Source organism: Emys orbicularis, chromosome 9 (genome assembly GCF_028017835.1).
Source record: "Emys orbicularis isolate rEmyOrb1 chromosome 9, rEmyOrb1.hap1, whole genome shotgun sequence".
NCBI lineage: Eukaryota > Metazoa > Chordata > Testudines > Emydidae > Emys > Emys orbicularis.
This window is the reverse complement of record NC_088691.1, coordinates 74,189,785-74,202,649: the sequence shown is the minus strand read 5'-3', so window position 1 is coordinate 74,202,649 and position 12,865 is coordinate 74,189,785. Positions and strand designations below refer to the sequence as shown.

At 51.2% G+C, this 12,865-nt stretch overlaps 1 protein-coding gene across 1 annotated transcript in view; it reads left to right on the top strand.

The window, feature by feature from the left end:
* GK5 (glycerol kinase 5) overlaps positions 1-12,865 on the top strand; it is a 94,727-nt gene that overhangs the window by 65,730 nt on the left and 16,132 nt on the right. The window contains exon 12 of the mRNA XM_065411152.1: positions 6,496-6,590. Coding sequence (XP_065267224.1) covers positions 6,496-6,590 — 95 coding nt within the window. The remainder of the gene's footprint in view (positions 1-6,495; positions 6,591-12,865) is intronic.

The window sequence follows — 12,865 nt, the reverse complement described above, 5'->3', positions numbered from 1 at the left end:
CCAGCCAGGCAGAAGCCTCCGGCACCCGAGCCCGGGGTGCCATCGAGGGGAAAGCCGGCAATGGTGCGCTGTTGGAGGACACCGTCCCGGCATCGGTCCCGGCGTTGGTCCTGGTCGAGCTTTGAGTCTGTGGACTCTCAGTTACCCCGATGCAGAGGGAAGTCTCGGTACTGGAGGCGAGTCAGCGCACGGGTTTAGTGCAAGGGATCCGATGCTCTCCGGCACCCCCCAGAGACTGGCACCAGGAGAAGGCTAGCTGGTCATCACCGAAGGCTTCCAGAAGTCACCGGTCCAGGTCTCGGGAGCACCAATACCGGTCCTGTGAGCAGTGGTACCGGTCCTATTCCCAATCGGCAAGAAGCTGCTCGTCGACCTCCCGCCGGCGCAGATCCACGGCACCACCGTGGCCTTCGCTTTCGGTGTCGCAGGAGTCTGGCGCCAACTCGGGCCAATACAGTTCCCCGCACCGGGCACCGGGACAACAGAGAACACCAGGCTGGGTGGCAACCCCAGTGGGGACCGCCAGGACACTGACCCTTCTGGACCCCTCGGGCCTACCACCAGCGGCAGGGGGCTCCCTCCAGAGCCAGCTACTCGGTGCACCGGTCCCGGTCCCCGCACCGACACTCCTCCATGTGGGAAGCTACAGTGTCCAGACCACCTGTACCTTCGCCGAGCGAGAGACCGGAGAAACCGGCACCGAGTCCAGTGCCACCCCAAGGTCAGCTGCCCCTCCCTCGGGGGAGGGGGACCAAGGGGACCAGCAGGAGGAAGCCGAGCAGCTGCTGACCTCCTCGTCATCTCTGGATGAAGTGGTGGCAGGCACAGCGGTATCCGGGCCTCCGCCAACAGACCACAGAGCCCACCAAGAGCTGCTGCGTAAGGTTGCTCATAACTTGGGGTTAGAGGCCGAGGAGACGGTTGAGCAGGAGGACCCCATGGTGGACATTCTGAGCCCAGAAGGTCCATCCAGAATAGCGCTTCCGCTCATTAAGACCATACAGTCAAACTATACGACTGTATGGCAGACCCCGGCCTCCAGCGCTCCAACAGCCAAGGATGTGGAGTGCAAGTACTTCGCCCCATCAAAGGGGTACGACTTCTTGTTTTGCCACCCAAGCCCATGTTCCCTGGTAGTCTCGGCAGTAAACGAGAAAGAGCGCCATGGGCAGCAGGCCCAGGCCCCTAAGGCCAAGGAAGCGAAGCGCCTGGACCCGTTTGGCAGGAAGGTGTATTCCTCAGGGGGCCTCCAGTTGAGGATTGCTAATCAACAGGCCATCCTCAACAGGCATAACTTCAACTCCTGGGTGGCAGTGGGGACGTTTAAGGACAACCTCCCGCAGGGTTCCCAACAGGAGTTCACGGTGCTGGTAGACGAAGGCAAGGTCGTAGCGAAGACCTCTCTCCAGGCGTCCTTGGATGTGGCGGCCAGGACAATCGCATCTGGTGTGGTCATGTGATGCTCGGCGTTGCTTCAGGCGTCAGGTCTGCCGCCTGAGGTCCTGAACGCATTCCAGGACCTCTCCTTCGAAGGGTCCGGGCTCTTTTCGGACCAGACGGACGCAAAGCTACATAGCCTCAAGGACTCGAGGGCTACACTCAAGTCACTGGGTATGCACACCCTGGCGGCTCAAAGGCAGCCCTTCAAGCCGCAGCCTCCTCCTCAGTGTCACTACCATAGCTCCAATAGGCCGGGCCAGAGCCAAGGCCAACATAAGTCCCAGCCGGACCCTAAACCAGGCTTTTGAAGGTGTGCCTGAGGACAGCATACCAGACCAATCACCGGATCCTTCCCCTTGTTTCCTGAACCGCATGTCCCGTTTCTCCCGTGCATGGTCCGGCATTACGTCAGACCGTTGGGTGTTACGCACGGTGCGAGGTGGATACGTGCTGCAGTTCTCCTCCCTGCCTACCCCTCAACCCCCTTCCCCGTCCCTCTTCAGGGACCCCTCTCACAAGCACCTCCTGGAAAAGGAGGTTCGCACTCTCCTAGAGGCGGGGGCGGTAGAGATGGTACCGAAAGACCTAAGGGGGAAAGGGTTCTACTCCCGATACTTCTTCATTCCCAAGGCCAAAGGAGGCCTTCAACCCATTCTAGATCTGCGCAGGTTCAACAAGTTCCTGGTCAAGGACCGGTACTGCATGGTCTCTCTGGGCACCATCATCCCTTCCCTGGATCCGGGGGACTGGTACGCTGCTCTCGACATGAAAGACGCGTACTTTCATATCGCCATCCACCCAGCACATCGCCGATTCCTGCGTTTCACCGTAAACCAGGAACATTACCAGTTCACGGTTCTCCCGTTTGGCCTAGCTGCGGCCCCAAAGGTGTTCACAAAATGCATGGCAGTAGTGGCGGCCTTCTTACAGAGGCAGAGGATTCAAGTTTACCCGTACCTCGACAACTGGCTCCTGGCGGGCCGGTCCGAAGAGGAGGTTCGGTCCCACGTGCAGGTGGCCTTGAGACTATTTGGCACACACTAGGGCTCCTGGTCAACATCCCCAAGTCCACCCTCATTCCAACGCAGAGAGTGGAATTCATAGGGGCTGTCCTAGCTGCGGTACAGGCAAAGGTGAGCCTTCCAGTATCACGATTCCTGGCCATCCAGCAAGCAGTGAACTCCCTGTGCCAGTTTCCCACTACAACGGCCAGATGCTGCCTGAGGCTGCTGGGCCACATGGCAGCATGCACACATGTGGTCAAGCATGCCAGACTGAAACTCAGAACTCTGCAGGCTTGGCTCGCCCGTGTATACGGCCCACGCAGGGACTCCCTGGACTTGGTAGTGACAGCCCCGGGGGACGTGCTAGACTCCTTGTGGTGGTGGCAGTTCCAGACTGTGGTTTGCGACGGCATCCACTTTGCCGCACAACAGCCGGACCTGACGCTTGTGATGGATGCGTCAGACCTCGGATGGGGTGCTCACCTAGGGGACCTCAGGACTCAGGGCTTGTGGTCGGGAGCAGAGCGGTCGCTCCATATCAATGTGAAGGAGCTCAGGGCGATTTGTTTAGCCTGCCAGACCTTGCACGCCACTTTGAGTGGTCACAGTGTGACAGTTCTGACGGACAACACGACCGCCATGTTTTATATAAATAAGCAGGGCGGAGCCCGTTCCTCGCCGCTCTGCCACGAGGCTCTCCTCCTTTGGAACTTTTGCATAGCCCACGCCATTCACCTTGAGGCGTCATATCTCCCAGGGGTGCGGAACGAACTGGCGGACCACCTCAGCAGGTTGTACTGCATGCATGAGTGGACGCTCAGGGCAGACATTGTGTTTTCGCTCTTCCGCAAGTGGGGGTTTCCCTGGGTAGACCTATTTGCCACCAGGGGCAACGCCCAATGCCCGCAGTTCTGCTCGTTCCAGGGCCGCAGCCCAGGCTCAATAGCAGACGCATTCGCGATCACGTGGGGAGGGGAATTGAAATACGCCTTTCCCCCGCTTCCTCTGGTGCACAAGGTCCTGCTCAAGGTGCGCAGGGACAGGGCGGCGGTCATCCTTATCGTCCTGGCCTGGCCCCGCCAGCACTGGTTCACCACGCTCCTGGAGCTGTCGGTGGACGCCCCGGTAACCCTGTCCCTACACTGGGACCTCATCACGCAGGACGGAGGGTGACTCCTCCACCCCGACCTGCAATCGCTACATCTGACGGCATGGAAGCTCTGTGGCTGAATGCTTTGGAGAGCCAGTGCTCCCTTCCTGTGCAGCAGGTTCTACTTGGTAGTAGGAAGCCCTCTACCAGGGCGACTTACCTGGCCAAGTGGAAGAGGTTCTCGTACTGGTGTGGGCCCCAACAGGTTCAGCCACGCCAGGTTCCGGTGCCGACCATTCTAGAGTACCTACTGCACCTCAAGCGGCAGGGGCTGGCCCCGTCCTCGATCAGAGTGCCTCTGGTGGCCATCTCTGACTTCCACCCGGGGTTCAGGGGGCTTGGTGTTCTCCCAACCAATGGTGGGGCGGTTCCTTAAAGGACTGGAGAGGGTGTTCCCTTTCTCATGCCCCCTGTCCCTCCATGGAATCTCAACTTAGTCCTTTCTAAGCTCATGGGGCCCCTGTTCGAGCCCCTCGCTACCTGCTCCCTCCTCCATCTTTCCTGGAAGGTGGCATTCCTGGTAGCCATCACCTCGGCCAGAAGGGTATCTGAGCTGAGGGCACTCACCTCAGAGCCACCATATACAGTCTTTCATAAAGACAAGGTGCAGCTCCGTCCGCACCCCAAGTTCCTCCCAAAGGTGGTCTCACAATTCCATCTAGGTCAGGACATTTGTCTGCCGGTGTTTTTTCCCAAACTCCATTCGGACGCGAGTCACCACAGCCTGTACACCCTGGATGTCCATCAAGTGTTGGCATTCTACTTGGAGCGCACCAAGCCCTTTCGTAAATCCATGCAGCTGTTCGTGGCCGGGGCTGAGAGGATGAGAGGCCTCCCGGTGTCGGCGCAGCGAATCTCCTCCTGGATTACAGACTGCATTCGGGCGTGTTATGACCTCGCAGGTGTTCCGGCCCCGGCAGTCACGGCCCACTTGACCAGGGCACAAGCAGCTTCAGTGGCTTTCCTGGCACAGGTCCCGATCCAGGAGATCTGCAGAGCAGCCACCTGGTCATCGGTGCATACCTTCATTACCCACTACGCGGTCAGCCAGCAGGCCCGAGAGGATGCAGTAGTTGGTGGGGCGGTCCTCCAATCAATTGTTCCGTGACTCCTACCCTCCTCCAAAGGTAAGCTTGTAATTCACCTAATGTGGAATGGACGTGAACAAGCACTCGAAGAAGAAAAAACGGTTACCTACCTTTTCGTAACTGTTGTTCTTCGAGATGTGTTGTTCACATCCATTCCACCACCCGCCCTCCTCCCGCTCTGTCGGAGTCGCCGGCAAGAAGGAACTGGAGGGTGCCGGGCCAGCAGGGGTATATAAGCACGGCGCACTGGCGCCACTCAGGCGGGGGCCCCGATGGGTGCCGCTAAGGGAGAAGTTCCTAATGTGGAATGGATGTGAGTGAACAACACATCTCAAAGAACAACAGTTACGAAAAGGTAGGTAACCGTTTTTTCTCCAGCATGGAGCCGTGAAATTGACAAGAAAGCCAGGCTGTCATCGGGGCAGGTGGGGGGACGGGCACCAGCTAGAGCCTGACTGCCCCTGGGCTCCCTGCTCCCAGCTAGGCTGCAACCATCCAACTCCCCCCGGGGATCCTGGCTGTTGCCTGGAGGCTCCTGGCTCCCCATGGGGAGCCCGGCTGCTGCCCTAACACCGGGACTCTCAGCCCCCCACACTGTCCCTCTTAACTCAGTGGAAGCACTCCTGGTGAGGACAGAAGAGGGTAGTGTGGACATCAACCACATCTACTGTAGACATGCCCATAGACTTCCAAATAGCCTAATGGTTAGTAATCTGTACTACCGTAGAAGAGGCTTCTGTTCAGTTCCTGATCGTAGGGCCAGATCCTCAGTTCTTAGCCAAGCTGTGCTTGGTATGGGACCTGAGGTTCGGGGAGCAAGGAGAAGAGGGAAGGGGTTCTAAGCCACATTTCCACTCCATCTGTTTAGTCTCTTTTTGTAACTATGATGCAGCCCAACTGGGAATTATCAATTCACAGGGCATCCCAGCCATGCCCTTCTTCCCATGATGTCATCTGTGCTGGGTGATTTGGAATGGGTGAAGCCGCAAGGCCACTTAATAATTCCCTCCCACCAATGGAATCCCCAGCTGTCCGGTTAAGGCTTCTTTCTGATTGCCTGGCACTGTGGCCTAGTCTACACTGGGAGGGGGTGTGGGGGGGAAACGAGCTAAGTCGGTCTAAGTTATGCAACTTCAGCTACGAAAATAGCGTAGCTGAAGTCAACATACTTAGAGCTACTTACTGCAGTGTCTTCACTGCGTTGGGGGAGCGTCAGCAGTCGACCTGTTGACTCCGCCTACACTCTCGCTCCGGTGGAGTACCGGAGTCGATGGGAGAGTGCTCGACAGTCGATTTATCGCGTCTTCACTAGACACGATAAATTGATCCCCGCTGGATCGATCGCTCTGGAGGTAAGTGTAAACATGCCCTGTCTAAGCACCACAGTGTAGCTAGAACAGGGTGCCAAGGATCTGGCCTGTAGTCTTGTTGGATCTTGGCTGGCAGTTACAGCTTATGGGGGAAGACATCCTTTTATGTTTCTCAACATCATCTCCAGCTTACTTAGAGTAGCATTATTAGCTTCCACAAGTCCCATACATATTTCCCTGACTAGAAGGAATTATCCTCGATACAAGATTTTGAGAGTGAGTGGGCTCTAGAGTGGTAGGGATATTTGAGGATGGTTGTGGATTTGGTTTCTTGATACTGGATAGTTCTCTTTCATGGGGATGATGGAATTGAAATTCAGAAAGATTTTGTTTTCTTAATATGTGCTAGGTGGACAATTTAGGAATCTTGACTGTAATAATTTATTAAGAAAAGTCTAAGTAAATAATGTAGTCAGTTGACTTTTTTGTGTGCACCCCTACAGATCTTTTCACCAGTGTAGATGAGACAGCAAGAATGGCACGAGGTGTGGTTGATTCTGAAGGAGTTTGTTTTGTTCCATCTTTTAGTGGTTTGCAGGTAAAAATATCATCCTTAATGACACATGATTTTTTGTGTCCTGCTTAAACATTAATATCTGTAAATTTGCCCATTATCATGGTATCTATTCTGTTCTATTCAGGTTCTTGTTCCATGCCCATCACGGTGGTATCTGAGGGCCTCTGTGGTATCTGACCATCTAAAAACATTAATGAATGTATCTTCAAAAAAAAACATGTGAGGTAGGGAAATATTATTCCCATTTTACAGATGGGGAACTGAGGTACAGACAGATTAAGTGATTTGCCCAGTGTCACAAGAACTGAACCCAGATATCTTGCATCTCAGTCCAGTGCCTTGACCACCAACTTATTCTTCCAAAGAACTGAGCTGGACTCAAATTGGTTTTATGCCATTTCTTTTCACAGCCACATTTCAAGAAAGCATTAATTACATGCTTAAGAACTTCCCTGAATAAGGATGCTTTCCTGAATTGGGGCCTTAAAGCGTAGCACTAATGACTGTTTAACCAACTATGTGGCATATGGATTTAATTTTTAAAACTGTAGATTTCTGTTTTCTTGTAGTTCTCAGTATGCACAACTCAATCTTGCTAAAATATACTAGAGGGTTGCTTCGCAGGCTGAGCTCACTGCACACACCAGGGGCTTTTAGCATTCTGCTGTTTCTCCCACAAGCTCCCTTTGCACCACCCTCTTCTTTTCCTGTATTTCAGGTATTCCCTGCAACTCCCCCTTTCCTCATGCCAGAGGCTTTGTGTATTCCCCCCTATACCACAGTCCTCCATTCTCCTTCCATGCTCCTGTCCCCTCATACCATTGTCCCCATTCTTCTCCTCCTGCAAGGTGCTCTGTATATCTCCCCCCTTAGGGGTTCTGTGTGCCCCCCCCCCTTCTCCCTTTCCTTACATGCCAAGGTCTCTACATCCTCATTCATACCAAGAGCAGTGTGTGTTACTCCCTCCAGGCCAGAGGCTCTGTATGCCCTCCCACGTCCTCTTTCCCACTCTCAATTCTTATTTTTGTTTGTTTGTTTGTTTGTTTGTTTGTTTGGAGGGTGTCAGCATTTTAAATTGCATTGGGAGGATGGGCAGAGCTGTAGTGAGGGGTTATTTGCAGTAATGCCATAGCCATGTTTGTCCCAGGATGTGAGAGTAACAAGATGGGTGAGATAATATCTTTTATTGAACCAACTTCTGTCGGTGGAAAGGACAAGCTTTCAAGCTTCACAGAGCTCTTCATCAGGTCTGGGGAAGGTAACCAGAGTGTTCAAGCTAAATGCAAGGTGGGACAGATTGTTACGCAAAAGGGGTCGCACATGTTGTAGGAGACCACTTAATTTTAAGTGGGCAATTAACACCGCTGCAGTCCTGGGGCCAAGGAGGGGGTAGTAGGCTGCAGGGTGTAAAAGCAGTGTCTCAGTTAAATCCATGGTTTTTAGTGTCGAGCAGAATTATGGATTTAAGTTCAGGCTCATCTTTTGAAGATGTTATCATTTTGAGGATGAGGACTGATAGGTCAGATACAGAGTGACCACTTTGTGTAAAATGTTCATCCACTGGTGATAGGGTGGGTATCTGTGTATGAGTTCATTTGAGAGTAGTGATCATGTGAGTGAAAACAGACAGTTGTTGGGGCATTTGATGTACAAGATGGGGTACACCACATGTTGTGATAGGCATGTGTAGGACCGTGGATCTTGAAAGGTATGTTGTGAAGGGTATTGATCATTGTAGCAGTGGAAATAAGTCTGTATGTTTTGCATCTGTTGTTCTGGCAGGACCTGGTGCCTCTTTGTATTGGTGTGTCCTGGTCAATGGGGAGTTTGTTTCTGATGATGAGCTTGGCGAGGCTGGGGGGGTTGTTTGAAGGCCAGAAGAGGGAGTTTAGGAAAGATTTCTTTTGAGATGTGGTCCCTTTCGAGTATGGGTTGTAATTGTTTTATGATATCCTATATGGGTTCCAATGTGGAGTGGTAGGTGACAAGTAGTGGTTTGCAGTAGGTGGGATTTTTTTTCTTTATTGAAGCAGTATCTCTCTGGGTATTTGGGTGGCCCATTCCATGATGCAATCTGCTTCTCTGGTGGAATGTTCTTTTTTGGTAAAGTGTGTATCTTGGGCTTTATCCTTGGAGCATATTCTGTGGTATCTGAGTGTGTGGCTATAGATAACTGATTTCTTGATATGTCTGGGGTGGTTATTGGATCTGTGAAGGTAAGTGTGGTGATCCATGGGTTTCTTCTATATACAGTAACTCCTCACTTAACGTTGTAGTTATGTTCCTGAAAAATGCGTCTTTAAGTGAAACGATGTTAAGCGAATCCAATTTCCACATAAGAATTAATGTAAATGGGGGGGTTAGGTTCCAGGGCAGCTTCCCCTACTCTGCAAGCACCAGAGGCGGGGGGTTCAACCTTCAGCCCGCCCACTCCACTCCTTCCCCCAAACCTCCACCCTTGACCTGCCTCTTCTCCCCCCATCTCCTCCCCCTTCGCTCGCTGCATCCTGGCTCCTTCCCCCCCCCCCTCTAAACACCGCAAGCCAGCTGATTGCCGAGTTGGGGAGGGAGGGGGGAGGCGCACGGCGCACAGAGTCCTCGCTCCTCCCGCCTCCCTTCTGCCCGGGGCAATCAGCTGGCTTGCTGCGTTTGGGAGGCAGGGGAGAGGGGGGAATAGTGAGGACTCGGCGTGCAGGCTCCCCCTCCCTCCCCTGCCTCCCGAAAGCGGCAAGCCAGCTGATTGCACCGGGCAGGAGGGAGAGGGGAGGAGCGAGGACTCAGCGCGCCTCCCCCCTCTCTCCCCTGCCTCCCGAATGCCGCAAGCCGGCTGATTGCAGGAGGGAGGGGGAGCCTGCGCGCCGAGTCCTTGCTCCTCCCTCCTGCCCGGGGCAGTCAGCTGGCTTGCCGCGTTCGGGAGGCAGGGGAGGGAGGGGGAGCCTGCGTGCCGAGTCCTCGCCCCTCCCTCCTGCCTCCAAAACGCCGCAAGCCAGCTGATTGCCGCCGGCAGGGGGAGGAGGGGGAAGGCGCTGATCCTCAGAGTCTGCCAGCGGGCGGGAGGCACTGCAGGGGAGGGGGCAGTAGGGAGGCTGCCAGCTGTGGAGAAAGCAGGCAGCCAAACAACGTAAGAGTGGAGCATTGCACAACTTTAAATGAGTATGCTCCCTAATTGATCAGCAACGTAACAACGAAACAACGTTAAGCGGGACGACTTTAAGTGAGGAGTTACTGTAGTTGTCGGTAACATTCTATTGTTGTGGCTGATCATGGTGTCCAGGAAGTTGATGTTGGTGTTGGGAGTGTTCTAGAGAGAATTTGATGGATACGTGATGGTTGTTGAAGTTAGGGTATTGCTAGGCTGGAAGGTGCTAATGGCTGCCATCAACTGGTTCTTTGATCTTTGGACAGTTTTATAGAGGCATTTGAAGGTGCCGGGTCTGCAAACTGGATGCAAGGAGCTCTGTGTGTCTCCCATTTTTCCCTTGCAGTTTTCCAGTTTCCATCACAACCAGTAGGGTTCCGACCATTGATGCTTAGAACATTCTCTGACATTTTGGGATAGATTGGATGTGGCATTCAAAAGTTGTCATGTTGCATCCAAAGAGAAATGTCATCAAGTTGAGCATAGAACCTCGCTTCGCTCTGCCAAAAACTACCTCTTTTCCCCATTTCCCCCAACTATCTAGTATAAGTTTTGGTTGTTAGTTTAAGTTACATGGTATCTTGTGACGGTTTTGCCACTTTTCTACATTAGATCCAAAAGTACAGTACTTTGTTTTGACAGGTATATGCCAGTCTGCCACACACTATTATTCCCACAGTCTATTTTTTAAAAAGCATCCCCATCTCTAAAGCACTAATGGGAAAAGGCAAAGAAAGGGGTGTGACGTTGTGCAGTCTATATGGTTTTATAAAAACATGATAATAAGTGAATATAATGTAACTGGGATAGTTTTATAAAGATTTGATAAGTGAATATAATGCAACTGGGATATGCTTCGTGCAAAAGGTCTCTTGTAAGGTATCATTACAAAGCTCATAATCTGAGTTTGATCATCCTATTTGTAGAAATGTACCACTCTTGTATCTAAAACTAGAAATATAAAACATAACTCTGAGGGCCTATTGTAATTATGTAAAGTGTGGGCCATTAATGATGGTTTGGAATCTTGATGACTCCCATTAACCAGGACCATTGTCTGCAGATGGCTGTGTTTACCTGTTAGTCTTCCTGTATATGTGTGTGCTGGCAAGTGGGCAATGAAATCTTGCAGTGACATGTGATCATGTCACCTGAACTGGAATCCATCTTTAACCTGGTGCTTTTCCAGTGAGGGGGGGTGGAAACCCAGAGGGACAAAGGGTTCCTGCCTTATGCAAAAGATATATAAAGGGGTGGAAGAGAACAAAGGGAGAGAGGAGCCATCATGAAGAATCCCCTAGCTATCACCTGAGCTGGAACAAGAGCTGTACCAGGGGAAATAATTGTGCCCAGTCCTGGAAGGTGTCCAGTCTGAGAAAAACTTACTGAAGCATCTCTGAGGGTGAGATTATCTGTATTTAGCTTGATTAGACATAGATTTGCGCATTTTATTTTATTTTGCTTGGTGACTTACTTTGTTCTGCCTGTTACCACTTGGAACCACTTAAATCCTATTTTCTGTATTTAATAAAATCACTTTTTATTTAGTAATTTACTCAGAGTATGTATTAATACCTGGGGGAGCAAACAACTGTGCATATCTCTCTATCAGTGTTATAGAGGGCGAACAATTTATGAGTTTACTCTGCATAAGCTTTATGCAGGGTAAAACGGATTTATTTGGGTTTAGACCCCATTGGAAGTTGAGCATCTGAGTGCTAGAGACAAGCACACTTCTGTGAGCTGTTTTCAGGTAAACTTGCAGCTCTGGGACAAGTGATTCAGACCCTGGGTCTGTGCTGGAGCAGACGGGAGTGTCTGGCCTGGCAAGACAGGGTGCTGGAGTCCTGAGCTGGCAGGGAAAACAGGAATAAAAGTAGTCTTGGCACATCAGGTGGCAGCTCCCAAGAGGGTTTCTGTGATCCAACCCGTCACAAGGGGCTCTTTGTTTCCACCAGAGAGTCCACAAAATCTTGATTTATTTTGAGAAGTAGGCTGCTTAGTTAATCTAAGCTGCCTTCATTTGGTGGTTTATTTGAGTTCCTTCCATTATGGGTAAAATAGTATGGATTCTGGCTAAGTTTTTGTATTTGCAGACAGGAATCTTGAGGCGGACACAAACTGAATCTTTCATGAATTTTTAGGCCTGTAATGCTCAAGTACTAGAGATGCTGGGAGTGCTTGATTCCACAACATGCAACTTTTCTTCCTTGCTGGTGAAGACCAGCAGGGAGATACTAGGTCTGTTGCAGATAAAGATTGTCAGTGCCTACATTAGAGACCTCATGGTACCAGCTTTTCTTAAGGAAGCAGTTATAATGTAGGTTTTGATCAGAAGATCCACAATTGGCACTGACAATCGGCTACTATCACATTTTCAATTCTTTGTCAAGGTTGTAGAGAAGGCTGGGATGAGATGGTTCTCAGAGGATCTAAATACCTTAAGTCTTCTAGACCCTGGATGATCTAGGTACAGGCTTTGGGTATGGGATAGAAATGGCACTGGCAGCATTGTTATATTTCTTTTTATCAATGGGTAAAGATCTGGTGTGTGTTGATATTGTTGGATATGGTGGGTGTTTTCAATACTGTTGATTGTGGAATGTTGATAGCTCGACTGCAGCAGAAGTGGATGCTGCTGCTCTTGGCTGTCTCCATTCTTTCCTGGCTGAATAGTTGCAGAGGATATTGTGGGGCAACTGATTCTCCTCCTTAAGGATCCTGTCATGTCGAGTTCCACATGATTTCAACTTGTCTTCCCAATCTGTTCAATGTGGGTAGGTGCTTGTTAGAAAGGTTAGTGTGGAATTATGGGGCAGTCATGTTTTCAGTACTCTGACACCCCACTTTATATCTTGGTCCTTTCTGACCCAGTCAATGCAATTGTTCACCTAGCGCAATATTGTTGGGGCATAAATTAGATCTAGTTGGCTGAAATTCAGCCCAATTAAGATTGGGTTGACACTAATAAGTATGGGGAAGAGCTACAAGATGAGACACGAAGATATCACTTCCTCCTTTAGTAATGCAGGTGGGCATGCCATTTGTGACTTGGGTTCACAATCAAGTGGTACTGATTGGATCCTCAGTTGCTATTGGATTATCATATCATTGGTGCCCCAGAATACTTTTTCCACCTGCATTTGGTTTGCGAGAT